Source organism: Carassius gibelio, chromosome A24 (genome assembly GCF_023724105.1).
Source record: "Carassius gibelio isolate Cgi1373 ecotype wild population from Czech Republic chromosome A24, carGib1.2-hapl.c, whole genome shotgun sequence".
Classification (NCBI taxonomy): domain Eukaryota; kingdom Metazoa; phylum Chordata; class Actinopteri; order Cypriniformes; family Cyprinidae; genus Carassius; species Carassius gibelio.
In genome coordinates this window covers 14,147,066-14,170,533 of record NC_068394.1, presented here as the reverse complement: position 1 = coordinate 14,170,533, position 23,468 = coordinate 14,147,066, and the positions used below count along the sequence as shown (strand labels likewise).

At 43.7% G+C, this 23,468-nt stretch overlaps 2 protein-coding genes across 3 annotated transcripts; both read right to left on the bottom strand.

Moving 5' to 3' along the window:
- Positions 1-638: 638 nt before the first annotated feature.
- LOC127946138 (dermatan-sulfate epimerase-like protein) lies at positions 639-9,218 on the bottom strand. Of its 2 annotated transcripts, XM_052542463.1 has the most exons (3): positions 8,391-9,218; positions 7,349-7,663; positions 639-4,773 (listed from the first exon to the last, which is right to left on the bottom strand). In XM_052542463.1, the coding sequence occupies exon 3, from the start codon at positions 4,601-4,603 to the stop codon at positions 962-964; it is 3,642 nt and encodes a 1,213-aa protein (XP_052398423.1). In that variant the 5' UTR covers positions 4,604-4,773; positions 7,349-7,663; positions 8,391-9,218; the 3' UTR covers positions 639-961. The 2 variants fall into 2 exon arrangements, with proteins under 2 accessions (XP_052398423.1, XP_052398422.1); XM_052542462.1 differs by lacking the exon at positions 8,391-9,218 and having other exon boundaries at positions 7,349-7,919.
- Positions 9,219-9,464: 246 nt separating this feature from the next.
- Positions 9,465-22,525, bottom strand: LOC127946143 (protein disulfide-isomerase TMX3). Its single transcript, XM_052542471.1, has 16 exons — positions 22,432-22,525; positions 22,287-22,344; positions 21,534-21,573; positions 18,424-18,547; positions 17,611-17,656; positions 16,163-16,243; positions 15,298-15,397; positions 14,841-14,918; positions 14,690-14,756; positions 14,237-14,335; positions 14,061-14,118; positions 13,928-13,981; positions 13,505-13,561; positions 13,287-13,416; positions 13,120-13,188; positions 9,465-11,100 (listed from the first exon to the last, which is right to left on the bottom strand). The coding sequence occupies exons 1-16, from the start codon at positions 22,502-22,504 to the stop codon at positions 10,831-10,833; spliced, it is 1,404 nt and encodes a 467-aa protein (XP_052398431.1). The 5' UTR covers positions 22,505-22,525; the 3' UTR covers positions 9,465-10,830.
- Between the last annotated feature and the right edge of the window lie 943 nt (positions 22,526-23,468).

Here is a 23,468-nt window from a genome sequence, read left to right as displayed (position 1 = left end):
AAAAAGAGCATGACTGCAGACACAGAACACACAACGATAGCCAAAATACCAATGCATGGCTGAAGGGAATTATTATCTTACTAAAACATTCTGTCAACACTTTGTTTCATGCAAAGTGAAATGAAGTGCTTGCTCTCTTTCAAATTACTTGTGTGAACTGACAATCAGGCGATAGTTTAAAATATAATTTCCGGCCAAAAAGTCATTTCAGGTCCAAACTATTTGAGTATTCTTCTTAATTCATTATGTTAGTTTTAGGACAGCAATCTCATTGATCATCAAATATCTGATTATTAAAAAAGGCAGCTCTGTTGTGATTGAGAACAGTTGATTTTTCATGTAACAGTGAAGTTCTTCAACCGCTGGACTTACATGTGATTGTATGGAGGCTAAGCATTAGTTTGAACCGTTTCCTCCATATGTAGACAACTGTGATTACTTCACTGGTGTCATACAACAGGAAACACAGTGTCTAATATAAACAATACTAATGTGAATCTTTCTATAAAAGTGTGGGTGGGTACAATGTTCTCTTCTGCTCATCAAGGATGCATTTATTTGATCAAAAATCTTTGATCAGTGTCCTGGAGGGATTGTAGTACCAAATGTTAGATTGGACATGGTGCTGAATCACAAACTGATGTTCCCATTCGTGTGCCTAGTTCAGGGGTGCCAGACCCTGTCCTGGAGGACTGATGTCCCACAGAGATTAGCTCCAGCTTGCCCCAACACACCTGCCTGGAGGTGTCTAGTACGAGCTTGATTAGCTGGTTCAGGTGTGTCTAATTGGGGATAGATCTAAACTCTGCAGGACGCCAGACCTCCAGGACCGAGTTTGGGCACCCCTGGCCTAGCTTTTTAATTTCCACTTTATTTTCAACTCAATTTTGTGCAAAAATACAACACAAATATCAAATGATCATATACATGAGATTAATGACAACAGCTGGCCTGCAGCTAATTAATCAGTGAACCTTTGATACCCGAGTTGCCTCATCAGGAATCCACACGTGTACTCTATGAGTCTGATATCTCTTCTTGGCATGTTTCTCCTCCATTTGTTGATGTTAGCTGGTGAAATGTCCCCTTCATACATCAGGTTATACAAGTTTGTTGAGGTGGTGAACATGAGCTGATTCAGGGCTGAAGGAGATACAGGGATTCCAAGGAAATAGTGAATCTTCTCAGCTGTCTCTTGAGGATAGTTTACGACATCCTCAAACCCGACTTGAAGATAGGACTCTTCAGATAAGGTAGCTGTGACTCTGAGGACAGCAGCGGTGTGAGCCAGCCACAGATGGGACAATAACAGCACAGGATTGGTCTCTGAACGAGATATGAGCTGCCACAGCTTCCTAAACTCCGCCGCAAACGTGGTCGGACACCTGTCACTAACCATGTCCTGCTTGAAAATAAGAGCTAGATGCTGGGGAATGTTCTTGAGTGAGTAAAGGCTAGGTTTGCTATTATAAAGCATCAGATAAATCCATGCACGAGGGTCCCTGACGACGTAGATGGCTCTCAGGGAAGGTCCGATAACTTCTTGGAGAAAAGGCAGCTTGAGAGCCCAGCTGCCGCTGCAGAGATTGAGAACTACACGGGCGTTAGGATAGTCCAGCGTGTGTCTCCTCAGCTCTTGGACATACTCTACATCCCTGTCAACTCGCACCCGGCCTTTCATCTCAGCCTTGGACTCTCTCCTCCTCAGCCTCCTCCTCTTGTCCGGGGAGAGGCTCACTCTTTGGGCCGGTTTCAGGCGGCTGGTGTCATGGAGTGGGATGTTCTGCAGGAATAAGTGGGTGTTGTGAACAAGTGAATGCAGCCAGCCCTGAATCATTTTAAAACGCCCACACTGGGCTTCTGACCGCGTCCATTCACAAGCATCTACTAAAGAGTCAAATTCAAACTCTGTTTCGGGTATATCCAAGTGTTCTGTAGGGATGCGCAGGTAGACAAAGTCTGTGTTGTTGTAGAATAGATGCTTAAGGATGTCTGATCCCGAGCCAGGGAGTGTGGTGATCACTACCGTGGGCAGAGGGAGCTGATGCTGGTCATAAAGCCTCATTTGTTTGCTAAGCTCTGGGTCTGTGGTGGCTCCGCGCCACTTCACCTTACACAGGAGCTGATCACAGCTGTTTGAGACGAACAGGAGCTCGGTTATCCACAGCATTAACACCGAAAGCAAAGCGTAACGCATCAGTCTGCTAAAGCAAATGTATAACTTCCGCTGTAGGGTCAAGAAAATAATGGCCACACACAGTATTACCCCAGCAATGACATTCACCGTAACCCCAAAGTCAAAGAGATGATTGTGCAGTTTAGTCTGTTTGGGGACAAGCTGTGTCTCCAAGCCAAAACGGAAAACCTGATGTCTGTCTTCCACCTTAGCATAACCCCCAAAGCCCAGATAGCTGTAACGGGCCCCGATGTCTCTGTGATTGGTTACTACAGACACTATTTTCTCAGTGTTATTGATGACAAGAGAAAGTTTTAGTCCATTCTTACTGCTTTCAGTGAACCTACAGTTGGAAACTTTAACGTAAGGCCCATGCATCACATACACCATCCTACCTACTGAATCTGTGAAAGGGAAGGTGATGTTGATAAACTGTGTCCACCTCTTTTTAAACTCAGCTTCCTGCTCAGCCTCCTGTATTTGTGTATTAGGGCTGCGTCCCTGACTGTCAAACCAAAACATTTTGTAATGAGCATCCCAGACATCCATCAATGCTCCATTATACCTGTCTGTGAAACTATGGGGCACATATTTAAAGTCAATATCAAGATTGTGAAAGAACGCACTGACGGCGTTCACTGGTGAGTCGTCTCTTTTCTCAACGTGGTCCACTACCACAAGAGTCTGTGAGTTGAGGAGAAGCAGGGCTCGGTACACACTCTTCAGTCTCATGGCTGAGGAATACGCCGCAGCTGCTTCTCCGCTCACAAACATAGCGTCTCCATGAGCAGAAGCAGCGATCAGCTCTCCCGCCGAGTCTCCGACCCCTGGGTCTGTCCAGCGCAGCCACTTGGCACATTCCCCGAGCTGTCCTTCCCAAGGGACATTACACTGGCTCGTCGGGGAAGGACTGAACACCAGCACGTTGTTCAGGAAGCTGTATTTGGGGCCATATAATGCCTCAGAAACAAACACTTGTCCATTAGGGGCAAAAGTAAATGAGTTTTGGTCTGGGTGCTCGTGACCAGGGTTAAAGCTGTTCCAGCCTTCCACCCATGAGTAAAGCTTGGCATGGACAATGTCAAACACTGCCCGGCCACCCAGTTTACCAGATTTAAATGAGACGAAGGTGTTGCCTTGTGCAACAGATAAACCAGCCCCATAGGTTACCACGCCCCAGTTTGAGAAGATGTGCATCTTAGCCTTATTGTGATCATAAGGGGGCTGTGGTGTGAAGTCGGCATTATACCAGATGAACTCTGTGTGAAGCGTCGTCCAGCGCTGGGCAAAGGACTGACCCATAGGACCGTCTTTAGGTCTGTGCTTCCTAATCTGCTGTGCCAGCCAATTACCAGACCCATTTTTGATCACAAATGAATCTAAAAAGACTAACTGGCTCTCCGGTCCATAGAACCAGTTATAGTTTGAGTCCCCTATACCAACGGTTCTCTGAAAGCCCGGAAGCAACGTGGCATAATAAAACCAGTAATGAGTTCGCAGCCAGTTGTTCTGTGTGTTGTCTATGTTGAAGTGGCGCTTCGCTAGGAAAACATACTGCGTGATTGACTTTGCTGTGTAGCTCCCGTATGCAACTCCCTCGTCCAGAGAGCCGTCTACAACATGACTTAACAGAAACATGGTCTTCTCCATGTAATTTACAGATACCTGTTTCCAAACCATCGACTGAGTGTCATCGTGTGCACCCACAACTATTGCTCCAGTCAGAATAGCAACTATATTAGTGGTTTGATGGTTTTGAAGAAACTGCTTCCCCCAGCCCCTGTACTTTGACGTCTCGTAGAGCGCTTGGGTTTCAGCAGAAATCTTCTTTAAGTACAGTTCTCGGCGCTTCTGATCCAGCAAAGAGTAGATGAAGTCAAAGGCAGTAGCAAATCCAGTGAGCGAATGAGCCATCGGAACTTCATCATTAGGTGCGCTGCTTACTTTCCAGTCAGGATACGCTGACATCCGGTCCATGAACTTAATCAGGAACTGCACTGCTGCGGTGTCCTCAGGATACAGGAGGCAGTAGAGGGCCAGAGGAGGGAGGTTGTTTCCATAAATCTCGTTCCACTTGCTGGTGAACTCCTCATGCTTTGTGGGTGGCATGTAGAGCGGGCCTGCGGAGAGCATCGTTAGCACAGCTGTACGGATCACTTTAAAGATGTGGCTGTGAGTCGTAGTTGACCTTTGTCTCAACAGTGGTACATCGTCTTGGTTAAAGTATAAATTAGGGTGAAGATTAGCAGCTTGCAGTTTCCGTAGCTCTGGTGGCCCATTCTCTGTAATCTGGAATTGTCCAAAGTCACTAAAAATATCTTTCCCTGTGGCATTAAAGACATCAGAGTATGAAGCTCCCACTGCTAGAAATAGAGACGCTGCAAATGTAGGCCACCCTATGGACCTCCAAACCACTGGCCACCTCATCTTCCCTGTGTTTTTAAGCACTCTTCTTCCCCAATTTAGTCTGGTTTCCCTCTCCCCACTTTACTTTCTTGTTCAATGCAAATGTTTTTCATGACATAAAAAATGATATTGGGTGCTTATTTCAGTCGTTATTGACTTGGACTTGGAGTATTTTCTTTGGCTTCCACAGTCTGTTGAAAAATAGAGACAAAATATGAGTGAAATTCCTATAATTAAACAACATCAAAAATCAATTTGATGTTAAAGGGGTTATGACAGGGATGGGTGATGTGGCCAAAACCATTCATTTGTATATTTGATTTAACTATAATAATATAACTGGTAAATAAACTGTTCAATAGAAGACATCTTTATACACAGATAGTCTTTTACGCATTTCAGGTGAGTTTATCTATCATTATTCAGGTAAGAAATACTAAAGGAATGAAATAAAAGTTTCTTCTTCTTCTTGCATCAAGTTTCTTGTTTTTAAAGTGTGATTTTTTTTTCTTTTATTTCGAAGTTTGATTAAGATTAAGATTAATGACAGCAGCAGTTTATTCACATATTTATGTGATTGCTCACAAAGAGAAACTTTCTGACATATGTTTGTGTGTATTTGGTTGTTTAGGTACGCACCTGAGTTAAGCACAAAGTGTACTGTGTGTGTTCCTCTGGGTCTGTCACAGTGTTCTCTTTCACTGCTTAATACACTTTAAACTATGTTTTGATATCAAACATGTCCTGCTGCTAACCCTAACCAAACAATAAACAGTCACATGAACTCTCTATGAATCTGTATGAATGGTCTATAAAGAATGTGAATATTCTGTTTGTTCTGGTTTGTCATGTACACTGGTAACTGCCCAATGCTAGGAGCTCTTATATTATAAATCACAGTTCCTGCACGCGTCCTGTTTCAGCTGTTATTTATCTGAGCGGATGCTGAAGCTCAGCAAACTTTGCACTGCTCCTGGCTACAGAAACACATCTCTACTTCCGAAGGATCGATATTAGGAAAGGCTGAGGCTTATTTTAACAAAGTACCTGATCACATCTGTGCAGGATTTTGATTGTTCAGCACATCTCGTACAGATTGTTTATGAACTATGATGCAGGCCTGGCAAATAAACCATTATTGAATGAAGAGACAGTGACAACCAACAGTAAACCCTTAGCAAGCAGTTTCGCTCTAAAGCTTCATCTGCTGGAGTAATGTTTATGACCTGAGTGTTAGCTGTCTAATGCTTAAACAGCTTGCTGTGTTTCTGCTTTTATACAGCGGTATATATCAGATTTAAAAATGAAGAAAGACATTTGTTTTTCTGTTAAAACCACCTCTTTCTTATCACATGGGCTGTTTTGATGGCTAATGTCACACAGGTGCGGACTGCGATCAGGTAATATTCTTCACACCTGCTGGCTACAGTTAATTGTTCATGTATTATTAACAACTTCCTGCATCCACTTTATAACCATTTCAAGTGTACTCTTCTTAGCCTGTACTGCTAACACACTCTTTCTCTTAAACTATGCACACTGATCAATGAATATGACTGGACTGCTCACAGAATCACAAAGTGAAGTCACCGCATGTGATTGAGAGGCCATAATGTTTTTCTCTATTGACAGCCAAAACCTTCCCAAAAACACCTGATCTGCAGCTGCACACGATTAGTTTTTAGGATATATCATGTTATCTATCACGTTAATGTGCTTTTCACGCAGGATGGGCAATATATTGAATTCATTAAGTTGGGTCTGTGTTTGGTTAACACACTCTTAATGATTTCAATATATAAGCAAACATGAACTTATATTTGGGATTATTATATTATGCTATGCATCATCTTGCTCATATAAATGATAGGATTCAATGTATTCATGTATTCAAGTCCAAATGCAGTCAGCGTTATTTCTATGAATAATTTGGGATGTATTTTATTTTGTCTTTTTATTAACCAACATCTCGTTCAGTCTCTTAGAGATCTAGGAAACCGTGATGGTTAAAAAGATACAGAACAGCACAAAATCAGTCTAAAGGTTAAGGTATAAATCAGTGTTTTAGCTCATAACCACAGGTAATAACTGTAAATGGCTTATTATTTTTGGAATAAAGCATAAATCCATCTTCAGATTCCAGAATGAGCACTTGATGTTTATAATACATGTGTTGAGGATCATGAACATAACTTTTTCCTAACTTTAAGATAATAATTTACATGCTGAGGATGTTTGTCGTATAAGAAAGTACAGGGAGACTCAGATAAATGCTGGCTAGTTAGATAACGTTTCCACATTTAAGTCAGGCAAAGTAAATATTTAATAGTGTGTGTATGAACAGCCATATGCTTCACATGTTTGAGAGGTCATGAGTAATGCAGTTATCACAGAGGAGTGCTCAGAGCTAGTTTTGGCTCAATGTTATCATGCTATAGCACTACACTACAGACTCCTGATGCTATAACTGTGATCACTTCATTGTTGACACGAAGCTGGTTGTTATTTTTTAGCATTACACTGAAAGCTATTTTTCATTTCCCTTTCCTACAAGATGATCCAGGACCATGAAACCATCTTACAGCAGTTTCTATGTGAGCCGATCTCAAACTGATCTTTACACTGAGTGCAGCTCAAATCATTCAGAAGATCACAGAATATACTCTACATCTGAGGGAGCAAAATGGACCTTGATGAAAATAATCTGACCGAGTCATGTCATAACCCCTTGAACATCAGCTCTCCGTCTGTCAGCAGTGAACTTACATGTGTCCAGCTAACCCCACACAATCATCTGAGGAGGAATGATGTGCAGTCACTAATCCATTCATTTGTGTGAGAAACTCGACGCAGTTCTCTGTAATCCACTGAACAGATCTGTCAGGTGATGTGGCGTGCACTGTGAGCGCGCGCGCGTGCGTCTGCTCTGCTCCATCATCAGCATCATCATCATCATTATCAACAGCACAGTCGATCCTCCATCAATCTCGAACCCTCCCGATCACAACACACAAACACACACACACATCAGCATCATCTCCAGGAAGGATGTGTTCCCGAGGGTCGGTTATTCGCCGCGCGCTGCAGACAGATGCAGAAACAGAACGCAAGTCAATGGAAAGTTCGAGTAGAAATGAAGAAAAGGCACAATCCACGACATCTTGAAAAACGGTTATACGAGTGTGCGTCTAATGATCCTCAGAGATGACATTTAAGAGGTGTGTTTGTCCGCATCCATCCGCTGACGCGTGATTTCAGTGCGTAAAACGCGTCTGATGCTCAACGCGCTGCGTCTGTCTGCGGCTCCGTCGACGACACTGACGTTACCATAGCGACCGCAGCGCGCGCGCGCACGCTCGCAGCAGGCGCGCACACCCACTCTCTCTCTCTCTCTCTCTCTCTCACACACACACACACACTTCAAACTGAATGATCAGTCTGTCTTTTAAAATTATGTTTGTAAAATAAAACAACACCTAAATTGAAGAAACAAACAATAAATAAAATGGAATAAAAAACAGAAATCCTGAGTATTCTGGCTAGCGGGAGTTCTCAAGCAGAGATGAATGTGAGGAGCTGAAGATGAATGGAGAACAGACTCATTGTTTAAGGGACATTAGCCATCACTGTCACACATTTAACTCTGTTTCTGTTTAACTCCTCAGTCAGATCTGTTATACAGAAGAAGTCAGTGTGAAATCAGGAAACCACTAACAGCATTATACAGGAGAGCTTTGTGATAAATGTGAATGTGAAGAATGACTGACCAGTGAAGCTCATCTACTGCCAGCTTTATAAAACACATTACCATAGTAAAGTCTGTCTGAACACTTTCTGGATCTCATCTCTTGCCTCGTCTTTCCAAACCTGGAGGACTTTCACTGAACACTGGGAGTTATTTCCAGCAGTCCGCATCGAGACAAACGCTTGAGAGTGAAAAGATGTGGCTGACTTCTACACAGTTATCATTCTGACTAATGAGCTTCATTATTAATCAACCCATCCAGAGTCTGATATTGTTTAACGATACTCCCAGAGCAAACACTTAATTGCTCAGTTCTTGCTCTTAGCTCACCCAAAGATGAATACTGCCATCATTTACTCGCTCTCATGTTGTTTCTAATACATATATGACCACTGTGTGAACTGTGCCTTTAATAGTGCTGTTAATTGTGTTTTATTATCAGCTTGGCTTTAGATGTTTCACCGACAGTAAGAGCCATAAATGATTGTTGATAGTGTGTATAATGAGCCGCCTGTGATGTAAACACAGCTCTCTGTTTCAGTGGATCTGAGCAAACCGTTTCATCTCTACGTGTACCAGAGGAAATATAATGTTGTCTAGAAGAAACCATTCCAAAAAAAGAAGGAACATTATTTTTCTGATGTCAAATGAAACACGTCTTCAGTTAAATCACAGTGTAGCCCCGTCCAGCAAACACATCAGAGCCGTCCCGTCCCGTCACGACTGTGTTTCTCTCTGTGGTTTCTACCAGACTCAAACCGTCCGAGCTCAGAACAGCCCAAATCCTGCTTTACACTCTGGCTTTCATGATGCAAAGACTTCGGAAAACACACACATCACACGGACTGCACAAACATTACCCAGCTCTTCCCATCATTACACTGAGGGACATTCTTCTGTTCACTGAACAGAACTTCATCTTCTCAGAGCACACACTGTCATGTGATCAGAACAGGACAAATGAACACTGTGTGAAGACTCAATAATGAACAATTCATAGAGAAATACTTCCCCGGATACGAACTGTCCCGTGACCCCGTGACCTCCAGAGCAAGCTGAACTCACTCGTTACTTACTCTAATGACTGGTCATAATTACACATGACGAGGCTTTTAATGAATTACAGCTTCACAAAACTGTGTCAAACATGGACTTTATTGATTGTATTCATTGCGGCATCGTTTTTGGCAGAACGCTTCTGTTCATGACAGGCCCTTCATAAACATATGGATGTGACAAACTGTCTAACCTTACTAACAGCTAAACAATATCTACAAACATCTGGGATGAGAAAAAAGAAGACCGCAGTCTGTTATAAATCCTTACAATTACCTTTCAGACGAATGTGATCACATACAAAACTGAAGGAAATCTAGTCTACTTTACCATGATAGTGATGTGAGGGAAGAAAGCAGAGCGAGAGAGAGACAGAAACATTTAATGAACAGCAGAAACAGTAAGACAAGTTATGTTAAGATAAGAGAATCCCTACAGTAACATCAGGAAGGGAGCGTGAAGACCAGGTTAGGAACGTCACTCCATTCCCATCCAGTGTGAACACGGCAGCATGAGCTCTTCAGTCCTGTTCCTCTCACACAACCACAGCTTCGGCTCAAACTGGACACGCCAGAAACGCTGAAGAAACGCTGATGCTCATGAAAACGTCTCCTCACACAGACTTACATCCTTTACAGTGATTCGCTGTAGTTTTGAGAATCCAAATAAAGTCCTGTGTCTTCACTTTCCTTCTTCATGAATGCAGTAACAGTTTCTGAGGAAATGTTGGTAACAGATGCTGAGAACAGCTGACACATGAAGCCTTTCTATCTAAAACACATACACCGACTCTACCTGCTGTAAATGTTAAATGTAGCACCCTACAGAAGGATCAGGACTATCTAGTTAAAAACAAAAAAACTCAACCGAGCCTAAAGCTGCTGTGTGTGTGTGTGTGTGTGTGTGTGTGTGTGTTCAGTGCATTTGATAAAGCCCAAGCCCCTCACCAAATCCATCCTAGATTAACTTCACTAGACTTCTACATTCGGTCAGATCACGTCTGAGAAGCAAGCAGGGGAAAAGCATCTGTGTGTGCGTTCATTATGTTTTTATAATGTAATAAATCTCATGTAAGACAATCCTCTGGAGATTAAGTCTCCGATGCGACAATAACTGCACTTTCTCATCCAAAAAACATAAAATAGTAGGACGTGTGTCCATTGAGAGATGGCTCGTTCAGCATGTTTCAACTAAGAGTTAACTGCAGTCGACACGGGATTTTGCTCATAAGGGCAATGATTATTAATTATTAATTCACTTGAAAACAGTCTATGTGCTTTTATAACTCGTTACACGCAGAGCTCCACGACTGAGCTCGAAGATTTCAGAAACAAGACTTTTGGTGGACATTTAGAGCGACTCTGGAAAATAAAAGAATTAGAAAACAATGAAAGCCAGTGAGGAGATTCTAGGCCATGGTTTCCTCTTCGCAGGCGTTCGTTTCTCATTAATCAACCTTTTTTTCACTTGGACTCTTTTGTTTGATCTTCTCTTCATCTTCATCCTCCTCTCCCGTGTCTTCTGTTCTAGCCGTCAGCTGCTGCTGCTCTTCCTCCTCACCCTCCTCTTCCTCCTCGTCTGTGAAGCCGTCTCTCTTCATCAGCTCCGTTTCGTCCTCAGTCTCGGCCGTACAGATGCCGTAGCACATGAGACTGATGACGCCTAGCGGCAGACCGAACAGGAAGCAGCCGAGCAGCGGAGAGCTGCGGAACACCGACTGCACACCAGAGAGAGAGAGACGACACACTCTAATCACATACCACTCAATCAAAACAGACATGCTTACAAGCATTGTTCCTTGTCATACTGTTGATAATTAACAGATTGAAGAATACTAAGGTGGTCTCACATAAAGATGACTGAAGGGTTAACGTCCTCTGACACTGAGCCGGGTGTTTAAGGGTTAAAGTCCTGGCACACTGAGCCGGGTGTTTAAGGGTTAACGTCCTGGCACACTGAGCCGGGTGTTTAAGGGTTAACGTCCTGGCACACTGAGCCGGGTGTTTAAGGGTTAACGTCCTGGCACACTGAGCCGGGTGTTTAAGGGTTAACGTCCTGGCACACTGAGCCGGGTGTTTAAGGGTTAACGTCCTGGCACACTGAGCCGGGTGTTTAAGGGTTAACGTCCTGGCACACTGAGCCGGGTGTTTAAGGGTTAACGTCCTGGCACACTGAGCCGGGTGTTTAAGGGTTAACGTCCTGGCACACTGAGCCGGGTGTTTAAGGGTTAACGTCCTGGCACACTGAGCCGGGTGTTTAAGGGTTAATGTCCTGGCACACTGAGCCGGGTGTTTAAGGGTTAACGTCCTGGCACACTGAGCCGGGTGTTTAAGGGTTAAAGTCCTGGCACACTGAGCCGGGTGTTTAAGGGTTAATGTCCTGGCACACTGAGCCGGGTGTTTAAGGGTTAATGTCCTGGCACACTGAGCCGGGTGTTTAAGGGTTAAAGTCCTGGCACACTGAGCCGGGTGTTTAAGGGTTAATGTCCTGGCACACTGAGCCGGGTGTTTAAGGGTTAATGTCCTGGCACACTGAGCCGGGTGTTTAAGGGTTAAAGTCCTGGCACACTGAGCCGGGTGTTTAAGGGTTAATATGTCCTGGCACACTGAGCCGGGTGTTTAAGGGTTAATGTCCTGGCACACTGAGCCGGGTGTTTAAGGGTTAATGTCCTGGCACACTGAGCCGGGTGTTTAAGGGTTAATGTCCTGGCACACTGAGCCGGGTGTTTAAGGGTTAATGTCCTGGCACACTGAGCCGGGTGTTTAAGGGTTAACGTCCTGGCACACTGAGCCGGGTGTTTAAGGGTTAAAGTCCTGGCACACTGAGCCGGGTGTTTAAGGGTTAATGTCCTGGCACACTGAGCCGGGTGTTTAAGGGTTAATGTCCTGGCACACTGAGCCGGGTGTTTAAGGGTTAATGTCCTGGCACACTGAGCCGGGTGTTTAAGGGTTAATGTCCTGGCACACTGAGCCGGGTGTTTAAGGGTTAAAGTCCTGGCACACTGAGCCGGGTGTTTAAGGGTTAATGTCCTGGCACACTGAGCCGGGTGTTTAAGGGTTAAAGTCCTGGCACACTGAGCCGGGTGTTTAAGGGTTAATATGTCCTGGCACACTGAGCCGGGTGTTTAAGGGTTAAAGTCCTGGCACACTGAGCCGGGTGTTTAAGGGTTAATGTCCTGGCACACTGAGCCGGGTGTTTAAGGGTTAATGTCCTGGCACACTGAGCCGGGTGTTTAAGGGTTAATGTCCTGGCACACTGAGCCGAGTGTTTAAGGGTTAATGTCCTGGCACACTGAGCCGGGTGTTTAAGGGTTAATGTCCTGGCACACTGAGCCGGGTGTTTAAGGGTTAATATGTCCTGGCACACTGAGCCGGGTGTTTAAGGGTTAATGGGAATGGAATAAACAGGTGTTGTTTATGTGTTTAGGGTGTGTGTCAATCTTTTGCTGTGGATCCACGTTCATCAGTCCCTGCTTCTGTTCGCTGTGGAAGTGGTTTTCCAAACTCAGGAGCACACAGGAGTATAATGCATTGCTATGGCTGTTATCTCTACATGAAACACAGCAGCTCATATTCTTCACACCTCTGCAGTGCCATGGTGACAAGGTTTGGTGGGAAATAATGAAATAACGCTGAATGAACAACTACACCTTCAGCTGACACTGAGTGTAAAAACCAACTGCTGTTAACTATCCAATAATGATTGACTTGGGTTAGTTTCTCTGAGCTCAGCTCACCATTACAGTGGATCTGGCATCATACGCCACACGCCTGATCCTCTGGAGAAAGCCGTCTCCTCCATACGCCTGTCAGGAGACACGGGGACAGAGCCGATCAAGATCAAGAGCAGCGGAGGTCTCCATTATATGTGTGTGTGTGTGTGTGTGTGTGTGTGTGTGTGTACCGGGGCGCTGCCGTCCAGGACGCTGCTGAAGAACTGGAGCAGCTGCTGAAGGTCCTCCACAGGCTCGGCTGGCAGGAAGTACTGCTCGTTTGAGGTGTTGAGGATGATGATGCTGGGCACAGACACCTCGCTGCAGGAGGAAGAGCACACATCAGTCTCAAACCCATGTCACCCATTACATCACCATCTTCCTCTGACCTCTGTCCAGACGTACTCACCCCATTATGAGGCTGTTGATGTAGTCGTTCCCATCCATGTGGCCGAACTGGAAATCTCTGGAGGACAGAGAGGAGCGCAGCATGAGAGACGCACAGCTCTTCTGATCATTACAGGAGCAGCAGCGCTCGATGTAGCTCACTCTATCATGTCTACTCTACACTAGCCTTAACACAGCAGCTTACAGACTCTGAACTAGGTGTCTGTTTGAGCCTGGAAACATCACAAGCTTCTGGTTATTTGTCCATCCAGACTGAAAAAAAACTAAACAATGAAAGATGGGTCACGGCACTAACGATTCTGTGACGCAACTGAAATTTATCTTTGCCAATATGAGATTTCACAGCAAACTGCATCTTGGAGTCAAAACCCCTCTGTAAACGGTGTATATGTAAGCCTGGATGTGAGCGGATGCTGGGAATCACCTGTTGAACTGATCCCGGTGTTCAGCAGCTACTCTCTGGATCAGACCCTTCAACCTGAATCAACACCGATCAGTTAAACACGAGAAAACACACATCACAGCATCACACGAGCACAGGAAGCACATCTCTGTACCTGCTGCTCTGCTCCGTCGCATCTTTCTCATCAGTAACCGCAATCGCCACCAACTTACCTGGAAGACAAAGAGAGGAAAACCGTTCCTCGACCAAGACACGCTCTTACAGAGACAGGCTCTGAAGTATGTTCACAAGTAAGGTTGTGTTCCAGCTGTAGTGTGTAGGTCGTCTCACCTGTGTCTCCCAGCTCATACAGCGTGAAGCCATCGATGGGCAGGTAACTCTGGAATCGCTCTCGGTTCACCCAGGACGACAAGCTGCCGTCTTCATACTCTGAAACACAGCACCAAACACATCCGAGACGGCACAGGGACGGGAAACGAGGAGAGGAGGTCTATGTTTGGGCACAGCTTTCACTGACCAAAGTAAAAAGTCTTAACATTGATATGTAGCTGGACTTTAAAGTGGATTCAAACCTCTTTTAGTTATAACAGTGTCTCTCACTACACTACATTCACACTGCTGTTTTCAGAATCCAGACAATTATCATCATCATCGTTATAAAAATAAATGAAAAAATACTTCACATATTATACATTTTACTTTTCACTCTTGTGAACACAACCTCAGAAAGTGTTATGGGTTCATTATGAATTATTAGAAGCTGATTTAGTTTTCTTCACTTACCATCGTATGTGAAATAGCTTCCATCTTTGAAGACGACCACTGAAGGCAGTTCATGTAAAGTCACAGACTGCAGCAGAACAACATCTCAGTCAGACTTCATGTGATCGTCTAAAACACACGACTGGATGAATCTGAAGAGGACTCAGCTCACCTCTGGTAAGACGTCTTCAGACGCAGAGAAGAAATACGTGTACACAATGAGCTCCGACGCCACCTCGGTGTACTTCTCCTGAAAACACACAACAGCATCATTTCTTTATTTCCCCGGGGCTTCACGAGGAACTGCAGGGTTTGAGGAGCGATGAAAACTAATAATGAATCATTGTGACATGGCTTGGTGTGATTAGCAGTGAGGGGCGTGTCTAGTGATGATCAGGAGAAGAGCACAGATGTGAGCGGATCGACTACAGACGGAGAGAGATCGTGTAAATATCAGAGCAGCTTCCAGCGGTGCAGACGACTCGAGGAGCAGGAGGGAATCAGACGATGAGCTTGCTTTGTTTCTTCTTGATCTGTGAGTTACGTTCGTTTAGCTTTCACATAACACACACAGTTCACTCTGTTAACTTTAGTTAAGTGTAGACATGAAGACGGATTGAGCTGCTCACTTTCAGAGGAGACTCGCCTCCGATGTACAGAAACAACACACTGTGCCTCTTCAAGACGTGCTCGAACATCTGTCTGCTGGGCAGCGACCGCACGGCCGGCCTGAAACACACACACACACAGAGATAGAGAGAGACACGCGCACACACACACACACACACACAGAGATAGAGAGACACATGCACACACACACACACACACAGGGACACACACACACACACAGAGATAGAGAGAGACACGCGCACACACACACACACAAACACACACAGAGAGAGAGAGACTGATAAGAGAACTCTACATTTTTATATCAAGTTATATTTTATATCTGATTCCAGACCATAAATATCCAATTTCAACTGAACTGTGTGCCTGCATTTTAGACACTTAGATAACTGATAGTAGGACACAGTTATAATGTATTTACTCAAATCTGCTAATATCAATGGTGTGACCCACTCCAGAATCCATCGAAATTACAATTTAATGATACGCCAAAGCTGGTGATGGACAGTCAAAGCAAAGCCCCGCCCCCAGCTGAACTGGACGTTTTGATTGGTTATGAGTCAGAGTCAGACCGGTCTGTTATTGGCTGAGGTGCACCTCTGTCTTTCTTGTACTTTTGTTTTTGAGGGGTTTGTTTTTTTTTTTTAATGTACTCAAGTACTGTATTATAGTAATAGTAAATAGTAAGTTTTAATCAAATGTTAACTTTAATAAGGTAGAAGTATTCACTACAATCGTTTAGTTTAATATGATCGAAGACAGACCCTGCTGTAAAAACATGTTTTATAATCACAGATAAGATGACATCCAATAGCTATTAAAGCCTTAACAAGTGTTTAAAATGCCTCTGAACTGAATTCTCACCCAGCCACTCTGTTGGCAAACTCGATTACGTCATCTTTGGTTCTGGGTCCCTTGTAATTATATGCCAGCTCCCCCTTCAGCCTGAGAGAGAGAAACACAGCTCTATTAATCAACCATAAAAACTACAGACCTGAAATAATCCTGACGAGTACATGACACGAGTCCGAGAACCAGACACACATCTCAGCCGTGTGATGAAACACCTGACCCTGATGCTCCTTTAGAAAGACATGATGCTCAAACTCTTATGGAAGAATTAATTAATTTCAGTATAATCTGCTCATCATTTACGAGATTTTTATTTTTATTTTAATGAATTCAGATGAATGACTCTCAGATGTTTTGTTAGACAACATTGGACTACGACTATTCAAACGTTATGGAAGTGCATATACATTCATTAATTTATTTAATATGTTATATTATAGCTTTGATTGGTGCTTGAATTAATATCTGTCAATCACAATTCAGCTCCATCCAGCAGATAGATGTTAGATGTTGTACTGAGAGGCTGAAAGTGTTGACATTGTTCTGACTAAACTCTGTATGTATACAGTATGTATCTGTACAATCTATGAATGCTATAGGTGATTAACCCTCTACGGTCATGTGAATGATGTAATAATTCCTAAGACATCTCCAGCAGGCTCTGTTGTGAGCGTTTACTCCGGTAACAGAAGTACACAAGACTCTGAGCGTCCTCCGGAGAGAGCGAGGGTCCAGGACTGATCCAGCACTGCTTCACCGACGGATCTGAGCAGATCTTCAGCTGCTGGACCAGGAGTCAGCTCAACCCCGGCGTCACAAACAAACTAATCAACCTCATATATACACATACAATCATTAAAAACATATGCGTTTGCACAGTTTCTCGACTCTGTCCTTGATTAGGTGAAGCATTAGCCTCATGGGTAATCTCATCAACACCTCGGGGCGTCTCCTGACTCACGCCTGCGTCTGATGGGACTCACAGAGTCACACGCCGCTCTTCAGGAATCATGCTCATAATAATAACTGACTGACGGACAGCAGTGAGACTCACGCCGCATACACAGCTCCTTATATTTCACCCATTACAAGATCTCATTCTCTACCTTCTTATGAGCTTCTTTCATTCTCAGACCATATATAACACCACTGAATCACACACTGAGGCGTTCATGGATCTTTAACAGAGTAAAAGTGGGCTAAATGCAGATGAAGATTTTTTGAAATAAATAATCGCTTTTAGTTTTCTTGCAGAGTCTTCTACATTTAAGGATTTTAAATAGACAACCAGTGGAAATCCATTTGAGCTTCGCGTCAGAGGTGCTGAAGATTTTACACTATCCAGAATTACTCTACAAGCTTCTTTAAGATCAGTTAGTCACTAATAGTTTAGGAAACCCAGGATAAGTTGATTTGCAGAAGACAGGGTGAATCTGTAGAAGCGCTGGAGACAGACTTACAGTTTAATGGTGGGATATCCTCGCACGCCGAACTCTGACGCCATACCTGCGTCACACACACATGAACACCAGATGAGAGGATCAGTCGTAATCATGACATACTGTACGGGTCTGAAACATGTGTGTTACTGTAACCCTATCATCAGCCTGTCACATACACAATATTACCTTCTACTTATAGTGAACGCAGTTTAATAAAAACACTGATTACTAATTATAATGCTTTCTTTTCCATGGTTATTTAGTCAGTGAGTACATTACATACAGAAAACAAGTAAAGACACTGAGATGATCAAAGACCACTGTGAGTCTCGGTCTCTAACAAACACTTCTGTTATAATGAGACGCTCAACTACACTCCAGCAGCTTCTCTTGATTTAATAAAAATAGTTTGTTATTGTATTGCTATTAGTGTTATTATTGTTATTAAACTGTTTTGTGCTATGGAATCAGCAACAGTAAAGGAATGACATGTGTCTCTTCTAACACACTCAAATGTGAATAGATCACGGCTTGCAGATCAACTCTGATGTAGTTTTGCTCTTAGACATCAAGTAAAAACACGTAAACTGCGTGTGAAACAGAGCCACAAACAATCCCATCAATCATCTGCGTGTGATTACAACAATTCACTCACATCCCAAAGAGTCTGATTATAAAGCACTTTTATCTTTAGTTTCATTTCTAATCTTCTATTAATTACAACATACATAATTTATCTTTAATATAATTATTTAGTATTTTTGATTGCCTCATAAAGACAGCCAGGTAACTGCACAGAGAGCTTGTAAAATGGAGATTTGACCACTTCACCTGAGTATGCCGTGGCGTCCATCTTTCCGACTCGGACCGGTGACCCCGAGCGGGTCAGCTCCGCCCCCACCTCCTGCCAGATCGGCTCCAGCTTCTTACAGTATCCACACCACGGAGCGTAGAACTACAGCACAGCAGAGACCCATCACACACACACACACACACAGAGACCCATCACACACACAGCAGAGACCCATCACACACACACACACAGACCCATCACACACACACACACAGACAGAGACCCATCACACACACACACAGAGACCCATCAAACTCACAGCAGAGACCCATCACACACACACACACACACACACATACACACAGAGACCCATCACACACACAGCAGAGACCCATCACACACACACACACACCCATCACACACACAGACAGAGACCCATCACACACACACACACAGAGACCCATCACACACACACTCACAGACCCATCACACACACACACACACACACACACACACAGAGACCCATCAAACTCACAGCAGAGACCCATCACACACACACACACACACACACACACACACACACACACACACACACACAGAGACCCATCACACACACACAGAGAGACCCATCACACACACACACACACACACACAGAGACCCATCACACACACAGCAGAGACCCATCACACACACACACACACCCATCACACACACAGACAGAGACCCATCACACACACACACACAGAGACCCATCACACACACACTCACAGACCCATCACACACACACACACACACACACACACACACAGAGACCCATCAAACTCACAGCAGAGACCCATCACACACACACACACACACACACACACACACACACACACACACACACACACACACAGAGACCCATCACACACACACAGAGAGACCCATCACACACACACACACACACACATACACACAGAGACCCATCACACACACAGCAGAGACCCATCACACACACACACACACCCATCACACACACAGACAGAGACCCATCACACACACACACACAGAGACCCATCACACACACACTCACAGACCCATCACACACACACACACACACACACACACACAGAGACCCATCAAACTCACAGCAGAGACCCATCACACACACACACACACACACACACACACACACACACACACAGAGACCCATCACACACACACAGAGAGACCCATCACACACACTAGGGATGGGCGTTTTCCGCAAATATCACATTCGAATATTTGAGCTCACAAAAAACGAATATTCGAATATTTAAATTAAGTTTAATGAGAAAGACGTTATTTTTCAGTAACATTTATTGTTTCCGTCATTTTGAACAAGCTTACACACAATAAGCTTGAACATTACACATCGTGTTTTGTAGCTGAAACCTTTAACAATGCGTGCAAACAAACAAAAGTATAGATTAAAAGCAAAAAAAAAAAAAAAAAAGTGAACAAAGAAAAAACGTAAAGCAGCCTGCAGCAATTAGGCCATTGTAGAATGTAGCCTACGCTTAACTTTGAAACTGTCAGACAATCTTTTTTGCTTTTTTTCTATTGTTTTACATGATCCTGTTAAGAAACACAGGCATGTAAACACGATCGGGGGAAAGTTGGCTCCTTAGTCTGTTTATAAAGCCGGCCGCGGAGAACACGCGATCTGACGACACAGACGTTGCCGGGATACACTAATAACGGTGTGCTAAGCGAATAAGTTTTGTGAAGCACTTTGTGTTTTGGTTTCACTTCTGAATGGGATACTCATCTGGTGGAATACATGTCTCCAGTAAGAACTGTTCCCACTCGTCTCGGCTGGACTCTCTGTAATCATCGCTGGAGAACTGGCTCAGCCTTTTCCCACGAGTGGGCATTGCATCCTCTTCATCGTTGGCGACGCACCACTCGCATCAAGGAAAATGTTCTGATAATGTTCAAAAAAGTTTTTTTTCTTACTTCTCTCATGTTTTCATCGAGAAACCTGAGATATTTGTGCTGAGGGTCTTGGGCAAACGCGAGAAGAGGAGTTTTCACTGCATTCTCCAAGTGAGCGGTGTTTATTCGTTGCTTTAGAGACGCCGGAACAATGTTCTTGAATTTGGGCACTTCCTGTGATTCCCTACGGCATATCTGAAGCACTGTAGAAGACCGCAGTTCTTAGGGGCCGTTCACATATCAAGTCTTTTGCGCGCTCAAGTTCGTTATTTCCAATGTAGGAGCGCAGTATGTGCGCTCATAATGGAAGCGATGCACACGCGGTGCGACCATAGACTGTAGGTGCGACACGCCCGTTTTTTCCAGGTTTCATACATCTTCAAATATGCCGTGGAGAATCACAGAAAGTGACCAAATTAGGTTTTATTGTGAACCTTTTATTTTCTAAATTCGAATATCATTTTTATTTATCGAATAATTAGAGCAGAACGAATATTCGAATATCCGTGCACACCCCTAACACACACACACAGAGAGACCCATCACACACACACAGACACACAGACCCATCACACACACACACAGACCCATCATACACACACAACAAAAAAAACCATCACACACATACACACACAGAGACCCATCACACACCCACAGAGACCCATCACACACACACACATACAGAGAGACCCATCACACACACACACAGAGACCCATCACACACACACACACAGAGAGAGACCCATCACACACACACACACACACACACACACACACACACACACAGGGACCCATCACACACACACACACACACACACAGACCCATCAGGCTCACACACACACACACACACACACACACACACATAGAGACCCATCACACACACACACACACATAGAGACCCATCACACACACACACACACACACTCACACAGACCCATCACACACACACACACACACACACACACACACACTTACTCACTCACACAGACCCATCACACACACACACACACACACACTTATTCACTCACACAGACCCATCACACACACACACACACACACACACACACACACACACAGAGATAGAGACCCATCACTCACTCACTCACTCTCACACACACACACACACACACACACACACACACACACACACACACAGGAGTTTCACAAGAGATCATGTGTGCGTGACTCACATCCACCAGCCAAACGTCCTCCATCCTGCTGTCTTTAAACCTGAACAAAACACAGAGGACAAACAAGATTTGCATCTACTGGAGGAAATAACAGAGCGAGAAACCACAGTTCAGAGGCACAGTGTCCTCTATCCAACGCTCCTGTGTGTTCCACTCTTTATAACGGCTCTTCTTCATTATAACAGAACGGGTCCGAGTCATAAATCAGCACAAATGTTGCCTTACAGCAGACAGAGACAGGTTTCTCTAGAGAGCCAACAACAAAAATAGTAAATCTTGCAAACATGTTAAAGATTTGCATGCTGAAATCTTATATATATATATATATATATATTAAACTGATCAATTTTTATTTTTATTAGACTGATTTTTCATCAAATAAAGATGAACATCACATTCATCATCACTGCATGTGCATCATATGATGCATTGACTCAAACAGAACAGCTTTTAAACTCATTTATCAAAGATAACTTGTCCTACAGAAAAGAAGCCTCTTGTGAAGTAATGTCATGGGGTTTAATTAAGTCACAGCAGTACTGTGATCATGAAGTCTGCTTTCTAACAGAGATATATAAACATCAGTAAACGCTGAACATGCAGCTGTCATTTCTGAAGATATGAACTCATACATCAGAGCAGATCTTCATTCATACTGCAATAAACTGAAGACTGTTCACAGACATCTCTCACGATCCTGTTCATATTATGAAAAGTCTTCGAGAGAATATATTAAAGGAAGGAATATCTCACGTGTCATCGAGCTCCTGCACCAAAGCAACCGCGGAGCTGAAGAGAAGGCAAGAGAAAACTGCAAACACACACAATCACTCCATCAGACCCCGATCTGATTTATGATGACTGATATAAAGAAATATAAAAGATATAGAGTCTGTACCCGCTGTCGGCAGCGCCATAGCTCCGAATGAGAAGAGCATCAACCGGAAATGTGAGCGGCGGCAGCAGCGCATGCGCAGTGACAGTCTTCGGTCAGAGCGCTGAAGCTGCGTCACGCTCTCGTTCCCTCGATAGTGGATGACACGCAGTGCACTACACAGTGCAGGACTGAGCGAAGATAACAGAATGCTGACACTGACGGTAATAATTCGTTAATAAATGTCACATTTATAGAACACAATGGTCTGACTGCAGAACAAAATTTTCTCAGTTACCTCAAAAAACAACAACAAAAAAATAAAATAAAAGTAATTATTTACACAGGTGTAAAGGTATTGTTGCATAAATTTTAATATTTTTGTCATTGCACTGGACTCGGTTTCTTTTCTTTTTTTTCTTCTTTTGAATAAAATTGGGGGGACAAACTACTTCGTTATAATAGGGGTTATGTGCAACAGACTTCTGTATTGGTAGTTAATGCAACAAGCTGGATGCCATGCTATTCAACTGAGAAAAAGAAGAAGAACAAGGAGACTTCCGTATACTGTCAACCAGGGCTGTTTTCAATCTTGATAAAATGTTGAAAGACGCTTTTTAAAGGTACACACTGGTGTGTTGAACACTCTGTTCTGATGACGCAAGAGTTGCAGCTATGGCAGCTGATATGGCCTTTCTTTGTGTTCTATTTGAATAATTTTCAGAGCCTGATGATCTGTATAAATCAGTATATAAATACGTGTTTAATACAGCAAAACACGCTCGATGTAACAGTCACTGCCGTATGTCCAGAATAGAGAACATCCCAATCGAGTGAAAGGATCTGTAGAAACTGTGCTTCCTAATTATTTTGATCCAACATTTGCCTCGCATTTCAAGACGAAAACACAAATATTTCAGACAAAGGATAATCCACTTTCCTACCTCCGAGACTGTTTTATGATCTATATGACCTTATTATTTTTATTGTGAGTATCACTATAGAGTCTGGGGACGTGACGTCAGCAACGCAATGCATTCTGGGACTTTAGGACGCGGACG

Coding starts and splice junctions, on each gene's coding strand:
- LOC127946138 (XM_052542463.1), bottom strand. CDS start 4,603: ATGAGGTGGCCAGTGGTTTGGAGGTCCATAGGGTGGCCTACATTTGCA.
- LOC127946143 (XM_052542471.1), bottom strand. CDS start 22,504: ATGCGCTGCTGCCGCCGCTCACATTTCCGGTTGATGCTCTTCTCATTC. Junction 14,919..15,297: donor GAGGCGAGTCTCCTCTGAAA/GTGAGCAGCTCA, acceptor GTGTGTTTTCAG/GAGAAGTACACCGAGGTGGC. Junction 14,757..14,840: donor CTGAAGACGTCTTACCAGAG/GTGAGCTGAGTC, acceptor GTTCTGCTGCAG/TCTGTGACTTTACATGAACT.